Source organism: Erpetoichthys calabaricus, chromosome 9 (genome assembly GCF_900747795.2).
Source record: "Erpetoichthys calabaricus chromosome 9, fErpCal1.3, whole genome shotgun sequence".
NCBI lineage: Eukaryota > Metazoa > Chordata > Cladistia > Polypteriformes > Polypteridae > Erpetoichthys > Erpetoichthys calabaricus.
The window spans coordinates 76,188,426-76,206,973 of NC_041402.2; the positions used below are offsets into that span (position 1 = coordinate 76,188,426).

At 36.9% G+C, this 18,548-nt stretch overlaps 1 protein-coding gene across 1 annotated transcript in view; it reads left to right on the forward strand.

Annotated features, from left to right (window-relative positions):
• The window catches only part of atxn1l (ataxin 1-like), a 47,783-nt gene that overhangs the window by 16,832 nt on the left and 12,403 nt on the right, over positions 1 to 18,548 (forward strand). The window contains exon 2 of the mRNA XM_028809773.2: positions 15,507 to 16,726. Within this exon, the coding sequence (XP_028665606.1) occupies positions 15,626 to 16,726 (1,101 nt within the window). The 5' untranslated portion in view covers positions 15,507 to 15,625. The remainder of the gene's footprint in view (positions 1 to 15,506; positions 16,727 to 18,548) is intronic.

Sequence of the window (18,548 nt, forward strand, 5' to 3'; positions counted from 1 at the left end):
TAGCCACGGCCAATGCAGGGACCTGATTGCGGCATGAATGTTGGCAGCGTTGTCAGTGGTTATGGCTGAAAGTTTTTTCTCGTCAAGTTGCCATTCCTGAAGTTAACTCAGGTCCAAACATGAAAAAAGGTTTTCAGCGGTTTATCACCTGCCAGCCACTCTGAATGCAAAAGTCTTTGCACTTTTACCCCCTTTCTGAGGAGTTGCCTGTCAAATTAACCAAATAATAAGGTATAGATATTCACATTAAAAATAAGGATGTATTTGAACATAGGTTAAAAATTCTGCGTATTAAATGTACTTTTCATTCTTTTTTATGTTTATAGTATTATTAATATTTTTACTTTTTCCCTCATAATTTCACTTAAAGGATGAAAACTCATAGAAATGTGACAGTTGAAAGCACAACTCTTCACAAGAATAGAATTCTCTTTGTACACAAAGTGCTGCAGAAAAAGAGTAAGTGGAATCAAGAACACTTTACACTTTCTGTACTGCACATTAGAAGCCCAGTCAAAATATTTTTCCTTTGCTTAATCTTCTTTTTTACTTCCCACAGAAGTAAATTGGAAACCAAGAAGGTATAAGAGCTAATCAGTGAAATTACTAGAATAGATCAAGAACATGCCAGGTGTCCAAATGAGGCACTTCACAATAAAAGACAGTCTCTGCATTCAGAACTCAACCTCTTGACAACTAAAGAAACAGAACAACTTATTTTTAAATCAAGACGTCACTACTATGAACATGGAGAGAAAGCTAATAAGATCTTAGCTCAACAAATCCACAAGAGGGAAGTTCGCAGTACAATCCCAGCAATCACCAACCCAGACAGAGGCAAAATCCATCCATTATCCAACCTGCTATATCCTAACAACAGGGTCACGGCGGTCTGCTGGAGCCAATCCCAGCCAACACAGGGCACAAGGCAGGAAACAAACCCCGGGCAGGGCGCCAGCCCACGGCAGGGTGCGCACACACACCTACACACCAAGCACACACTAGGGACAATTTAAGGTCGCCAATACACCTAACCTGCATGTCTTTGGACTGTTTGAGGAAACCGGAGTACCCGGAGGAAACCCACGCAGACACGGGGAGAACATGCAAACTCCACGCAGGGAGGACCCGGGAAGCGAACCCAGGTCTCCTTACTGTGAGGCAACAGCGCTACCCACTACACCACTGTGCCGCCCCAGAGGCAAAATCATTGACCATAAAAATAGAATGCACACACTTAGAGACTACTATAAGTCCTTATATTCTTCTGAGTTTAAAGAAGACAAGACACAATCTAATGTATTTCTGGATACATTACAGATGCCACAAATAGATACTCTCAGTGCAGAGGAATTGGATAAACTGAATGCAGAATTACTGGATCCTATAAACTCAGTTCAGAGTGGGAAAGCAGCAGGCCCTGATGTGTGTATACTGTATACATCTGATATGTATATGTATATATCAGATCCACAAAATACTGTGCCTGCAGTCCTAACAGAATTCTAAACAGAATTTCAAAAGTTTTCTGGTCTCAGAATTAATTTGAATAAAAGTGTGCTCTTTCCAGTGAATTCTCAAGCACACAATATTAGATTGGACACCTTCCTTTTTATCATTGCAAATCAGTTTAAATACCTAGGGGTAAACATAAAACTATCAACAAAATGTTGCCTTTTGTACAGAAAAAAATGAAGCAAGACTTGCATAGATGGTCTACCCGTCATCTCACCTTAGCTGGAAGAATTATTATTGTCAAGATGAATATCCTTCCTAAGCTTTTTTTTCTATTTCAAAACATTACAATATATATCAGTAAATCATTTTTTAAGAAATTAGATTCAACCATAACCTAATTTATTTGGAATTCAAAACATCCACATATCCAAAGGGAGACCCTACAAAGACCTAAGACGAAAGGTATTTAATTTTATTACTGGGCAGCAAATATACAGTACAAGCTATCAAAACCTGGACATTGACACAAATAGATGAACATGCACAAGCTTGGTCTGCAATAGAAATAAAATCCTTCAGTACTTCTTTATATTCCTTGCTTTATACCCCAATAAGTATCTGTGGCACCTCTGCACGAGAATCACCTTTTTCCACCTTCTCAAACGTATGCAGATTTTAATGTCTGGAAAACATTTGGGATTAAATCACTTAGAGAACTGCACATAAACAACGTCTTTTCATCCTGCAAACAATTACACTGAAAATTTAACTTTCCAGCAACACATTTCTTTCACTACCTTCAAATTAGAAACTTCATCTCCCACCTACCTCTATGTGGAAAAAAATATTGATCAGTCTTGAGGACTCAGACAGCATCTCCGTAATACATAAAAACATTTTATAGTCCCTCCCTTTCAAAGATCCAAGAGTACAGTGGGAAAAGAATCTCTTACTCAACATTTCATAAAAGGAGTGGAAGGTAGCAATGCACAGAATTCACTTGAACTCCATATGCGCAAAGCATACAATTATTCAACTTAAAATTCTATATCAAGCACATCAATCTCTTTTAAAATTGTCCAAAATGTTTGCAGGGCAAGATCCAATCTGTGACTGTTGCGATCAAGGGTCACATGTTTTGGGCCTAGACAAAATTAACATCATTCTGGACCAAAGTCTTTAAATGCCTTTCAGACAGCCTTGGTGTCACAGTTCCTCCTAATCCATTAACAGCTGTGTTTGGTGTACTTCCAGATGGGCTTAAAGTGGAGAAGGACAAACAAACTGTGATTGTCTTTACTACACTATTGGCACGTACATTTATTTTGCTCAAGTAGAAGAATCCTAACTCACCAATTTTAAGTTGAAAATTGGCAAAAAATCAAATTCTCACTTAGAGGATCTGTACAAAACTTCTTCAAAACCTGGCAAGATCTAATCAATAACATTTTTGAATAAGCATTTAAATTGAGGAAGCGGATTCTCTCCTGTTTTTTTATTCTATTTATTTTTATTTATTTATTAATTTATCTATTTACTTATTTTTACCAATTTTAAATTTTACTCTGCTGGTCTAGTTCTCTTTCTCATGGGTGGGGGTTGATTTGTTTGAAACCTAGTTTTGTTAAACTTGACTTGCTTGTATGGAATGTTATTTGATTTTAATAAAATCAGTAAAATGCAAAAAAAAAAATGTATCTTTTTTCTCCTAGAAGTTGGGTGATATAATGTAACTGACCGTCTCTTTTATATAAATTGAGACGTTTGTCAGTATTGACATGCGTCACAAGTGAATCTACTAAATGTAGTAAGAGTTATATTTTAATAATATGAAAGTATTTTCTCCACATTATATTTATTGAAAAAAATCTTATTTGAAGTTGAAAGTTGACATTCAGGTGTAAAAGAATAGTTGTTTGTTTTACCATTTAATGATTTCTGCAGTGTTACTACAGACATGGTATGCAATATTGCTGTATTTACAGATCTATTTTTACACATCACCTCCACGATCAGCCTTTTTTAAATTTTTAATAGTTAGCTAGTATCCTCATTAGTTAAAAGGATAGCCTTCTGTTAAACACACAACAAAGAACAGATTTTTAAATTCTTCTCTAGAATCCTAAAAGTAACCACCTTCTGCTGATGTCTGTTCCATTTCACTCTTGAACCTGAGATCCCACACTGACTGCTGTCTTATGCTACCAGTGTTAAACATATATGACAGCATTGTCTTTATTAGAGACAATGGAAAATAACTCACATATTTCTGATTTTTCTTTTATTACTACAGCAGCTGTAAAATCACCATTCAAAAGACATTTTTCAGTGTTAGCAAGGCTTGTTTAGCTACCTCAGCCAATACACGGTTTCACATGCAGTCTCCTTATCTGGTCTCTGAAACACTCCTTAAATACTGTCTAAGATTCCTGTGCTTTGCTTTGAAATTTTGCTCTGTACTCTTTGTTAACATAGTAGTTTCATGATAAACACTCAAAATCATTTTTATAGGATTTTTGTAAGTTCATGTGAATAGAACATTTGATAAATATTATATATTATTTTATATATAAATAATGTGGAGGAGCTCACTGTTACTGTCACTGTACTTACATTATAACATTTAGTACATTCACTTATTTCATTTATGAAACACATACATACTCGCAGTGCCTTGACATGAAATAGAGATGAACAGTCACACTGCATCATCTGACCTCTAGGAGCAAAAAAGGAGGATAGCTGAGGGGAAAAAAATAATGACTTAATGGTACATTTAATGTATTTGAGCAATCACGACTTTTGCAATTTCCGATGTGCATTTCAGGCAGTGTTAAGTGTCACCAGGTCTGCTTTCTGCTTGATCATATACAGTATGTTTGTGCACATGGAGTATTCTATTTGTGAATGATTATTGTAAATTTTGTGTGAGTGTGAGGTATATGGACTTCATGCTTTGATGTGACAAAAAAGTAGAAATATGAATAATAGTATAAACATAAAAAATATATAGTACAGACACACAGCCTGCATTTAAATATAGTTGAATGCATGCTTATTTTTAATATGAACATCTGAACCTTAGTTTTTGAATAATTTTACAGTCCTAATGTGGAGATTGAGTAGATCTTCAGCACTGACTGTACTGCCTGTAATATAAGTGATTAAAGAAGTTTTTCTAAAAAAAAATTAGTAGAGAGATGGGCCAGTAAGTAGTTATTTTTGTATTTACATTTTTTAATGATAAGCAGCACGCTTGCACAATGGGAGCACTGCTGCCTCGCTGTAAAAAGACCAGGATTTGTGTCCCAGGGCCTCCCTGCCAAAGGGTTTGCATGTTCTCAACATATCTGCTTCGGTTTCCTCCCACAGTCCAAAAAATATACAAGGTAGGTTAATTTGCAATAGCAAATTGGCCTGTTCACCCTGCGGTGGACTGGCGCCTTGTCCAGGTTTGTTCTTGCCTTGCCCCCTTTGCTGACTGGGATAAACTTCAGCCCCCCGTGACCCTGGTCTGCATTAAGCGGGTTAAAAAATGACATGACCTTTTTTAGGTGATTATTCACATTGCATTGTTTTTTATTAATAGTTGGTTAGAGTGTAATACTAATTATTACATGCCAAAGTTTTGAGAAGTTAGTTTTAATAATAATAGGTACAATGGAACCTCAGGTCACGAACATCGCGGAACACATACTTAATTGGGTTACGACCAAAAAGTTCACCAAACTTTTGCATCTGTTCACGACCACACACTCGGGTGACGAACAAGCCAGTTTCCTTCCAGTTCGTACGCACCGATGATTTATGCACATGTTCAGTCTCTCCCTTGCAGCAAGAGAGAGAGAGAGTGCGAGAGTGCAAGCGAATGAGAGAGAGTGTGAGCGAGTGTATATATATTTACATACAGCTCATATGGTCCGGAACGGATTAATTGTATTTACATAAAATCCTATGGGGGAAATTCCTTCGGGTCATGACCAAATCGGGTTGCGACCAGAGTTTTGGAACGAATTACAGTTGTGACCCGAGGTTCCACTGTATGTTAAACTTTTGTTTATGTTGGGGTTTGTACATATTTTGTTTAATTTTTCATTTTTTCTTGACGGAATCACTTATACAAAAATTATTTTTTATATCTTACTTACCCCACGTAGCTTGTATTGTTGGCTGAAAAAATTTTAGTTACGTTTTCATTGCAGATTGGAGAGAAAAAAGTTTATAATATAATTGAAGCCAATTGTGACCAATAGTTTACAATGGCAAACAATATGAAAAATATCCATGAAAAAAAAAAAAAAAAAATGTTATTTGTGTTGCATAATCAACATGTTAGTTATTCATTTGTTAAATATATATACATCTGGAATTAGTCATTGCACATCATAAACAGAAAACCTAAAGCCTCATGGTAATGGCTTTTTGAATTGAAGACCTGCCTCTCCCCTGATTTGTTAGTCGATAGTCCTGGCTTCAATTCAAAAATTCATATAAAAAACATAATTTTTAGGTAGAGTGTTCTTTTAAATAATGTTGTGTTTCTTCCAGTAGGCTAGTAGAGTGTTTATTTGAGCATTTTGAGCATGGTACTTTTAAAACCTTGTCTTAAATTAGGTGCATTGATACAAATAACTGATTTAAAATTTTGTAATTGTTAAAAAGAAAAACATATTGGATTGGTATTGGTATTACAAGATAGTCAACATTTCAATATCAGCATTGGTATTGGCAAAAAAAAGTAGTGTGGTAGCCTTTCCAAAATCAGTTCTACTGTTGTCATCATAACTTACCTCATCAGTGATGAACAGTGAGCTAGTTTCAGAGGCACACTAGGTTGAAGCCAAGGCACACCCTCCTCCTTGCTTCACTAACTACGTGGTATGTTAAGGATAATTTGCATTTTGTTCTCCACATTTTCACTTTTTACTTTGATTAGGCTCTATCTTGATCTAAAGCTGTCCATTCATGAGAACTCTTCTTGTTCATCTTCTGCTAAATGTAATGTCATCTTGCTGGTTTTAGTTTGCCTCGTGTAATGAAGCCTGTGTATTCCTCCTGTAAATGTTTTCAACACACTGCAAATTTACTTTCACTTCTGCTCTCTGTGGATAATTTCAGATCTCTTTGGCAGTAATTTTTAAGGTTTTTTTCTTTTCAGTTCTGATAATACCTCAGATATGTCCATTTGTTTTCTGTGAATAACCTGTTCCCTGGTAATTGCTTACTTCTTTTCAGTTTCTTTTTTTTTATGATGTGTCCTTTTGCCGTGGGTATAATAGGCCTTTTGTTTTTCATCTTCAGAACTGCATGCTTCTGTGTCATGAAATAGTTCTTTCATCTTCATCTTGGATTATGCCTTCTGATTAAAGTAGCAGTCTCAAAAAGAAAACTTCAACAAGTCCTAGACAATAATAATATGTTGATGTTTAATCCAGCCTGAATTATAATGGGCTATTACTGATTTGTTTAGAAACATACATTTGTTTTAAATGATGGACTTCTAGTATGTTTAAAGATGCATGCAAAAGATCAACTGGAAGTGAAACATAAAAAATGTTTATGCAACAAATGTTATATGGTTTACTTTAGAATTTTCGGTCAATGTGAAAAGATCTTTGATCGTATCCATTGTTGACACTTAATTTTTTCTGACACTATCACAGTCCTTGTGGTGTTTGCACATTTTTTCAATGCCAACTTGGGTTTTGATTTCTCAAAAAATGTGTGTGCTAAGTTAAGTGGCACATCTAAGCAGACCTTTTATGTAATTAGGAATGCTCCTTTCGATTGGCTACTGATATAAATCAGACAATTTTCACTAAAAAAGACTTGAGCAGTGATCAGTAAATTGGCTGATCACAATATGTGAACTTTTCAGCCTCTGCTTTTCTAAGCTTTACAGTCAGTTAGTTGCTGTGCTCCTTTATACCAGGTATTACAGTATTATCTTTTTTTTTTTTTTGGCAGAAGACTTCCTGCAGTGTAAATACAGCAGTCAAGGCTTGTTTTATCAGAGAGCTTAGTCTTTATGTTAAAGAAAGTGGAGTAATAAATGAAATTGGAGAAATCATCCTGGGCTTTTAGACAAGGAAAACTACTTTGATGAATTCAGACCTTTTTATTTTGTCCTTTAAATTAAAATGGACTGAATTGCAGTTTGGACAGCGAGATATTTTAAGTGCTGCAGCTTAGATTTTTAATTAGAAAGAAGTATTTTGAAATTACTGCTTAGTAAACAATAGGCATGTTACCTTAACAGCAAAATGAATCTTTTATTTATAAACCTGTTAAGAATGTTAGTCTTATGTGTTCTTGATAAACAACTTATGAACATTTGATATACTTGTGGCTTTTTAAAAGATTTGTTCCATGCTTATTATTTATTTCTGTGTATCATACAGTATGAGTTTTGGTAAGAAACAAATACTACATAATTAAAATGGTAATCCATATTTTATAATTACACTTTTAAGAATTAGGAATGTCTAGTTGATAAACTGGAGAAAAAAACACACCTTCATAAATATAGTAAATATATATTTTAACAGCAAAAAAGCTGGTGCGCAATTAACAATTGCAGATTATTAAAACCAATATGTACAGTGCATCCAGAAAGTATTCACAGTGCATCACTTTTTCCACATTTGGTTATGTTACAGCCTTATTCCAAAATGGATTAAATTCATTTTTTTCCTCAGAATTCTACACACATCACCTCATAATGACAACATGAAAAAAAGTTTACTTGAGGTTTTTGCAAATTTATTAAAAATAAAAAAACTGAGAAATCACATGTACATAAGTATTCACAGCCCTTTGCTCAATACTTTGTGATGCACCTTTGGCAGCAATTATAGCCTCAAGTCTTTTTGAATATGATGCCACAAGCTTGGCACACCTATCCTTGGCCAGTTTGGCCCATTCCTCTTTGCAGCACCTCTCAAGCTCCATCAGGTTGGATGGGAAGCGTTGGTGCACAGCCATTTTAAGATTTCTCCAGAGATGTTCAATCAGATTCAAGGTTGGGCTCTGGCTGGGCCACTCAAGGACATTCACAGAGTTGTCCTAAAGCCACTCCTTTGATATCTTGGGCTGTGTGCTTAGGGTCGTTGTCCTGCTGAAAAATGAACTGTTGCCCCAGTCTGAGGTCAAGAGCGCTCTGGAGCAGGTTTTCATCCGGATGTCTCTGTACATTGCTGCAGTCATCTTTCCCTTTATCCTGACTAGTCTTCCATTCCCTGCCGCTGAAAAACATCCCCACAGCAGGATGCTGCCACCACCATGCTTCATTGTAGGGATGGTATTGGCCTGGTGATGAGCGGTGCCTGGTTTCCTCCAAACGTGACGTCTGGCATTCAGACCATAGAATTTTCTTCCTCATGGTCTGAGAGTCCTTCATGTGCCTTTTGGCAAACTCCAGGCGGGCTGCCATGTGCCTTTTACTAAGGAGTGGCTTCCGTCTGGCCACTCTACCATACAGGCCTGATTGGTGTATTGCTGCAGAGATGGTTGTCCTTCTGGAATGTTCTCCTCTCTCCACAGAGGACCTCTGGAGCTCTGACAGAGTGATCATCAGGTTCTTGGTCACCTCCCTGACTAAGGCCCTTCTCCCCCGATCGCTCAGTAGATGGCTGGCCAGCTCTAGGAAGAGTCCTGGTGATTTTAAACTTACAGGTGATGGAGGCCACTGTGCTCATTGGGACCTTCAAAGCAGCAGAAATTTTTCTGTAACCTTCCCCAGATTTGTGCCTCGAGACAATCCTGTCTCGGGAGGTCTACAGACAGTTCCTTTGACTTCATGCTTGGTTTGTGCTCTGACATGAACTGTCAACTGTGGGACCTTATATAGACAGGTGTGTGCCTTTCCAAATCATGTCCAATCAACTGATTTTACCACAGGTGGACTCCAATTAAGCTGCAGAAACATCTCAAGGATGATCAGGGGAAACATAAAGCTCAATTTTGAGCTTCATGGCAAAGGTTGTGAATACTTATGTACATGTGCTTTCTCAATTTTTTTATTTTTAATAAATTTGCAAAAATCTCAAGTAAACTTTTTTCACGTTGTCATAATGGGGTGTTGTGTGTAGAATTCTGAGGAAAAAAATGAATTTAATCCATTTTGGAATAAGGCTGTAACATAACAAAATGTGGAAAAAGTGATGCGCTGTGAATACTTTCCGGATGCACTAATATATATATATTTAATTATTTATATATATATTTATTTATATATATATATATTTATAAATATATGTGTGTTTATATATATATAATTTTTGGTTTTTTTGTTAGAGAAGTGGTGAAAGCTACTTTTTTTTATTAAGCCTTGTTTCAGATAGGTACATTACAGAAATAAAAACAATATGACACCTTGTAATTATAAAAAGGATTTTATTTTCTTTTATGCAATATGTATTATGGATACATATTTTTGTATATTTTTATTACTTAAAGTATGTATTTTAATTTTATTTTAGTATTTTTGTATTCACTGAATAATAAACATATAGAATTTCATTTTGTTACTAAAAATAAACAACATCTGTGGTCTATAGCTTATTTATAAAAATACCAAAGTTAACACTTTAATATAAAAAGAAGGCTTTTAAGGATATAAGGATAAAGAAAAAAAAAATCAGAATTGGTATTGGAATCGGCCAATCAGGTAACATGAAATTGGTGATCAGTATCAGCCTTTAAAAAACCTGATTGGAGCATCTCTAATGGAAATGCGCTCTGTGACATAGAGGCACCCATTCCAGAGTTAGTACTTACCTTGTGCATAGTCAGAATTTTCACAGAAAATATTTATTATTGGTAATATCTTTAAAAATGCAATATTTTATGTTACATATTTTACAAAGTTTCATACATATTAATAAAAAACAGTGAAGCAATATTATGGTACTTTAAATCACAAAACACCATTGGTATACTTAGTAGCTGACATTATGCTTAAACAACTTACAGTTTTGAGGTACAATACCCCATTGAGTTGGAAAAGGCATAACGATGACATAAAAACCCACCACTAACTGAAGATTGATCCCTCAGAAGAGGAATGATATCATCATGGACTACCTTTATTTTATGTGCACATTTCCATATTTATTCTCTGACATTTTCTCTCTAGTAGCTGAAAAATACTGCTTTATCCAAATACTAAAAATAAAAATTCAAACATTATTATACATGTACTGTTGAATTAGTGATTTCCCAGATAATTCAGGATATTTTAAAGCTGTTGATGTAACAACATGCTTTTAAAATCTGGCTTGTCAGAGAATCCTTATGTTAGGTTTATAACGTTTGTTATTGTAAGATGTGTAAGATTTATATTTGCCTTTTTAGCTAGTTAAAAAACGATGTAATAGCTGTATTTAATCGAGTCAATTTTCAAATGTCACAAAATCCTGGTGCTTTAACAAAACTGTCTCTTTTTTAACATCTGTCCAAAGTCTAATTTCCTGTGAACATATTAGTTTTACATTAATCCAAAACTCTCTATGCTGTGCTGTTTTCAAAGCATCTTATATGACTGATCAGCCTGAGTACAAATCCAGAATTAGATTATTAACTGAACCTGCAGCATCATTGGTAGACAGCATTACATTTGATAACATACCTTTCAGATATGTGACATACTGTCTGTGTTTTCACTGTGTTTGTTACATTTTAAGCCGGGTTTATATTTCATGCTCAGAATGCGTACGTGCATACATCATGACTGCCACACGTTCCCAGCGTTCATTTCATGTGTCCTCTGAGCACGTCCTCAGAAATTAACACGACTTGTGGACAAGTTGCAGTAGCAGCAAAAAATCGGGGGGCACAGTGTGTTCAAGTCAGAACGTGACATCATCCTATAGGGTCAATATGTGTGCTTCAATGTTTGATGAACGGTTTGATGTGGTGAAGCAAAATGCCAATATACAAATGTATTTGTGGTGCTTTTATAGTCAAGCGTTGCTTATTCCCCAACAAAATGACACGATACATTTTAAAGGTCTTACATACCATCTTCTGTGCCGTCTTTTTTTGTTCCTTCAGAACAGCATCAGAATGTACAACAGCATATCTGAGCCACAGAGAAAAAAAATTAGGGACACAGTGAAAAGGTCTATTTTGTGATTAAAGTGGACATTTAGGCTTTAATCTCGAAATGTCCACTTTAATCTTGCAGTTTATTTTATCATTAAAGTAGACCGTTGTAAACATCATCTTAAAACTGACCCAGTTGTTAATTGGTACGTACTTCTGGGGCACGCAGCAGCTTCCACACTGAACACATTAAATGTATGATATTCTAGCTCTCTGTACATTTAGAATCCTTAGATTTATACTTGATATCACTTTCATGATGAAATGCATTAAAATATGTATATTGCATTTTACAGATAAATCATAAACATAATTTAAATAATGAATACTGTTAATAATTACCCATGGGGAGGGGCACATTGGCATAGCAGTAGCGCTTCTGCCTTGCAGTAAGGAGTTACAAATCTGGTGTTCTCTGCCTGGAGTTTGCATGTTTCCCTGGTGGGTTTCCACAGTGTGCTCCTGGTATGGTGATTTGGTGATGCTAAAATGACTCTAGTGTATGTGAGTGCTTGTATTGACCTTGTGATGAGCTGATGCCCTGTCCCAGGATTGTTTTCTGCCTTGCGCCTGATGCTTGCTGGAATGGGCGTATCCCTGGATTGATGGTTTTAATCATTAAATATCCATCCTTTTCAGAGATATTGTGGCAAGGTGTCCGCAGAATTTAATGGATGTTTCAGGCAATTCACAACACTGCGAAGCTGAATGTTTTCTCAGCGTGATGATATCTCGCACTGCCATCTGGCGGAATCGTCCAGATTTATGTAAAGTACATGCGCAAGTATAAACAATACAATGCCTGCATATCAGAAGCGTCCACAGATGCATAAACCCAGCCTTAGAGGATACGAGCAAGCCCGCGATTCTCGAAAGAATCGCAAATCCAAGAATGGCAATCACTTTCTGTTCCCTCCGATACTTGGAGGGATGAAATGTCATGGAGGGTGGGTGCGTCCTGGGAAAGTTCATGTAATGAAATAAACATATTTGTACTAAAGCGGTTTCTTTTTGGAGCTGTGACTCAGTTGTAGGCGCCTTCCTTTATTGTTTTTATCCATGCAGTCTCTTTTTTGTTTTTCTATGGCTGTGTCGTCAGCGAGAAGTCGGTTGCTGACGGCGGCGGATTCGCGTGCTGAAGTGACCATGGCGGCGGATCCGGGCATGGAGGGCTACATTACTAAACGAACGTGGTATATGCGGTGGTGTGGGCGGTCGCGTTCGGGTGGCTGTACAACCTGCCGTGCACGCTTTACCTCAGATTTAGTTCACAGGTCGTAGCCATGGTAAAGTTTTCATTTAATTAAATAAACATATTTGTACTAAAGCGGTTTCTTTGTGTGGGCGCCTTCATTCATTGTTTTTATCCATACGGGCTCGTTTACAGGTCGTAGCCATACGGGTTCGTGTTTGTATTACTAATCGTTGAGCTCCTTCCATTTGGAGCCGTGACTCCTTTGCCTCTGCTGTGTCAGAAGTGCGTTGTGGGTGCGTTCGTTCATTGTGTTTATCCATACGGGCTCGTTTTGTATTTCCGTTAGTTGAGCTGTGATGTCTTTGATTATGGTGTGTCTGAAGCGCGTCGTAGTAGCCTCCGTGTATTGTTTTTATCCATGCGGTCTCATCTTTGTTGTTCTGAGCCTGTGTCGTTAGGTAGAAGTCGTTTACTGTTAGGAAGCATACTCCAACTTACACACACTGACTGCTGGCACAGTGGATTAGAGCAGATGTAGTTTACAGGTTGTGGTGTTTGGGCGCCACACACTGACTCTGGGAACTGTGGGCTCAGTTTTGTATTACAAATCGTTGAGCTCACAGGTTGTGTTGTTCGGGCGCCACCTACCAACTCTGGGAAGCCGCTGGATTGGACTCTGGGGCGCTGCGGTGTAGTGCGCATGCGCGTCGGTGCGTCCGCCGTCCGTGCATAAATTAAACTGTGGTTTAATACGTGAACATTAGTTTGGCTTCAAAAATATTTGTATTTAGCAATTTAGTATGCCATTTTGCCCATCTTGTCAGCTGGTAGTTTTGCAGTGCTATATTGGAACCTTTTTTTTTTTTTTAAATAATAATAAATATCACATGCTGAAATTCTTCTGACTATAACACAATGTCTTTCCACACTTGACCTCTGCTGTTTTTCTTTTGGATAGGTGTTGATGTTACGTAGTCTTTACTTGTGCTTTTCTCACACATTATTGTGCCTTCCAGAGTAAATTGTCTACTTGCAGTCATGCATGATTCTCATTTGGTACTGTTGATTCGGTTAAAATGCTGGTACCATTACATCTTCAGAACTTTGGCTTTGACTTGTTACCTAAATGTTGGTGCTTGTGACATCCTTAGTATGAAGATCTGTTTCTCCCTGTTAGTGACAGGTGCTATTTATTCATCCTTGTCAAAACTAGTTGGCTTACCTGAAAGTTAAAATGGAAGCTGCTAAATAAACATTATTTGAAGCTTTAGTTAAAAAGAAAAATTTGGGGGTTTTATGTTCTCATTTCTATCTGTGGAACTGCTGTTAGTCAAGACCATCGTAAGCCTGACACCTACCTGTAATGAAATAGAGTTCCATTTTAGGAACTTGGCACTGACAAGGAGAACATTAATGTTTTGTTTTCATAAGAAAGTGTTCATTCAGAAATATTTTTCAGATTGTATCGCTTCTGTTAAAACAAGTAAAAAGTGCAGTTTGATTTTAAATACTTATAAACAAAGAAATAGTAGTAGAAGTAGTAGTAGGAGTATTAACAGAGTACACATAAATTCTAACTTGCTTGTACAACCAACATGCAACATGTTGCCGCCCTCAGACAACAAGACAAGTTAGAATTTATTAAGTACATACAAATTCCAATTATTAGAAAGCACAAATCAGTATGTCTGATGTACTCCATTATGCCTGTTTCTGTTTTCCACTCTTGTGGGATAAAAACTCTTGAGAAAACATCCATTATTACATGTTACTTACTAGCATCCTAAAGTGATTTTAATTCACTTTTTGGTTTCAAGGGGCCAGTTCATTATACGGCCTGCTTATTCTTGACTGGTTGCTAATGCTACACTCAACATTTAGTCCCTAATCTTTATGTAGATTGCAGCTTTGTATCCTGTTCTCTGTTCACAGTATGTTTCTTCATATACAAACTGCCTCCATGTCTTAGCTTGTCTCTCAGATATAGCAAATGAATATTCTAAATTATCATAATGTAATGATCAAAGGTTCCTGCCTAAGAGCTGTGTTGATTATTGTTTAATGGTGTTTGGCCTCCCATGATGCTCTCATTGGAATAAGTAGGTTCAGAAAATAAATTATCAGGTAGTCCACAAATCAGAAAGTTAGAAGCTATTGGAACTACATTGTAAATATGATAATTATGCCTGACATTTTTGCTATTATATTTTCTAAATAAAATTCCATGTTATATTGACACGTTTGTTAATACTTACTGTTTTAGCTGCTCTAGATGAAGCTGACCAAGATTATTTTTTATGTTCCCAACATCTTCACATAGAAAGAAGCTGATAAATAACTTCCATAAAACTATGATATGGCCTGGAAGATATTTAAAAAATTTCACTGTACTAATTATCCACTGTGCAGGAGTCACCCACTGCACTCTGGTCCCAATCCAGGTGGTTGTGGTAGGTGTGGCGACGCTCTTATCAGCGCACGCTCCCGACCTCTCTCATTGTGTAAAAAACAAGGTGAATTAACTTAAACACTGCAGTTTTGCTGTCCTGGTCAAATAATTTGGTTTGCTATTGCTTTTTGGAGAAAATGGCATGAAGTATCAATTAAGATTTTTTTCAGTTTATAAAAAGTTAGTGGATGGACTGTCCAGGAACAGAAAAAGCATAATACATTTTGCATGTTCTACCACATGTCTTTATGTAGGAAAACAAAGATTTTTTATTGAAGATCTTATTTTCTCTCTCCACAGGGTGAGGTGGAGAACGTCAGCAGGTGGTTCCTAGAGCTATATCATTAGGCCCTAACCCCTGCTGACAACTGGAAATTTCCTCAGCATCAGAGCAGGAGACATTCGCTACGCTGATGTGAATGATGAAGCAGGCTCATGAACGCAACCAAGAATGCCTCCCTCCGAAGAAGCGGGAGCTGCCAGTGAATAATAACAATAGTAACATTACTGCGGGAGGAGGAACTGGGGGCAATGGAGGGGGAGCTGAGGAGTCTGTTTCAACCAGCAGTTCTGGTTCCACTGGCAGTGATGTCCAGGGACACAGTACTTCTGGAGAGTGGATTAGAGCACAGCCTGCTCCACATTACAGCTCTGAGAGTTCAGATGGTATGGGTGTACCTGTTGATCAGTTTAGCATGCTATATAAGGTAGCTCTTCCTTCTGGTACTTACTCTCCATCCAGTCTCCATCCTGTATTAAACATGAGTCACCTCTCTCCAGCATACAGCGTTCCCCCTGCACTTTTGCAGCACCCAGGGATTCCCTATTCCCCCCTTGGATATGCACAGATTCCTCATTCTTCTCTGCAGTTTGTTGGCTCTCATTATGCCGTCCCATATGCTGTTCCACCTGGCTTTGTTCCAACTCCTTTAATTTCCCCACAGGCTGCCATTTCCCAGCAGCACGTTTCTCATCTTGTCCCATACCCTCCAGTAATCCATGAAGGAGTCATTACACCTCCTCCTCAGACTCAGCCTTCAGGCCATGGTTTTGCCAAAGTGGCCACAGCAGGAGGCCTTTCAGTAGTTATTACATCTGAGCAGGCCATGCAACCACAACCACAGCATCTTGGAATGATTGGAGGACTTACAGCTACTGAAGTCAGTCCTAGAGGGGTGCCAATTTTTTATCAGCACCCCAGTGCAAGGGCTTCCACAACCGCAGTTGCTACTTCTGGTGCAGTCTTCAGGGAAGCATTGAGTCACCATGATGACAGCATTGTTGTGACTCCTCAACAGGACAAAAGGAAAGAGGAGAACGGAGAGGGGGATAGTCCAAGGAATAGAGAGATGCCCATGGATACCATCTACTCTCATAAAAATGTACAGGTTCTCCATATGGTAACAAATACAAGCAGATCTGACAGTTACGTGGATGGACAAAATGTATCACTTAGACAGGCTGCTGTCGAAGAAAGAACATCGCCCAGCCACAGGAGTACCCCAGACACTGACCTTGAGGTGAGGCCATTATTTCTTTGAGTCTGTCAGTCCAGAATGTTCTATAGATTTATTTATGCTACAAAAAGTACTTTGTTAATTTTATAATCAATAAGTACAAATCCTAACACTAATGCAGAAGCAAGTGATGGAATCACGATATACATTTTATGTTTTGACATGGTCTTCCTTAAACTGAATACACTTAATTACATAATGTTTTAATGCATTCCAAATGGATTTCCCTTTGCTGTTACTCATTTATAGAAGATGTTATTTTGTCATGGCTTAGAAATATCATTTCGCACAAATGATGCCTCACATGTAGAACAGATAATGGTTTCAGGGACAAATGTGTTGTGAATGTTCAAGGTAGTCCAGTAGTTTAAGCCCTACTTCATCAGTTGCCTCGGAAGTTTGCATATTGTAATCTTTTTAGTTAGCCAATAAAAGGTGTCATTTTGCTTGACTTCTCACTATATTCATAATGGCTAATATAGTACAAAGCCCTTGATTCTTCTTAAAACACATTGAAGATTTAAGATCAGCACCATGTAGACATGTATGCACACATTTTCTATACAGAGTCAAAAACCTAGTATATTGTATATGAATAATTATATTAGGAAATATTAGCAAAGAAAACAAGGTTTTTTTCTTCTTTCCAAAATTTATAATAACATTTTTTCTAAAACATTTTTGTTTTGTATTTCTTGTACAAATTTAGAGTTTCCATTCTGTATATTGCCTGCTTTGCTGGCATCTGTGTCTGCCTGTCATTCTCATTTCAGTAAACCTTGTTTACAGAGAATTTCATTACTATGATCATCAAAGATTATAATATGGTACTGTACTGTACATATACATAACATACATACAGTATATATGCTTTATGATTTCCATCATTTGTAATGGTTCCAAATCATGTATTTGCATGTGCATGCCTTTTCTTGCCTGTAACAGTCTGTATGTGCCATGCAGGTATTTATTTTATAACCCTCACCAGCATAGCAAGTATTGCATTTGCAATCAGGCAACTTGTATTTTGCATCCAGTGTTCTTGACAGTCCTCTACAGTATAGACAGGTACTTTACATGGCTGGCACCAAACAAGAATCTTTAAGCAGGTGCTTGAAATTCTGAGGAGGGCGGTGACATTTCGGTAGAAACAGAACCATTTTAACTACCCACCGAAACTTTACTTTCACTTTCAATCTCAATGAACAGTATCATCTAACTATTAAAATTTGCCATTAATGAAATGACAGATATTTGTTTCAATATTTGGTATTTTATTATCTTATTACTAACCTCAGCTCACGAAGTAATATGGTTGTATATTTGACTTCTAATAATTTTAACAGATTTAATGATCACCAGGACAACATATTTATAAACGTTAATTACAAATGAGTTATATGTTGAATACCCATTATTTATTTGGAATTAGGAGGCTTCACCAGCTAAATAAAAATGCAAACTGAAAGTGGAAATAAAATGGGGAGTAATATTGTTTACCCCATGAAGTAATACATAAACTTTGAATAATTCACAAAAAAGAAAACTATTAAATCTGCTATTTTTATTCCCGCTTGTGATGTTTCAGTAGCAGAGATGGTGGGAAATGGACCAATGAAAGCTTATGATATGCAGCTGTTTCACTTTTGACGCAAATTACTGGTTAATGTACCTGACTACTGACAAAAGTACAAATAATTTGAGCATGCAGATTAAAAAGGCAAAAATCTGTTTTGTAAAACAGGAAGCTACCATGTCTGTTATCTCCTTTCACCTGCTGCTTGTCCGCTTACCTGGCATGCAACAGAACAGCAAGCATTTTATG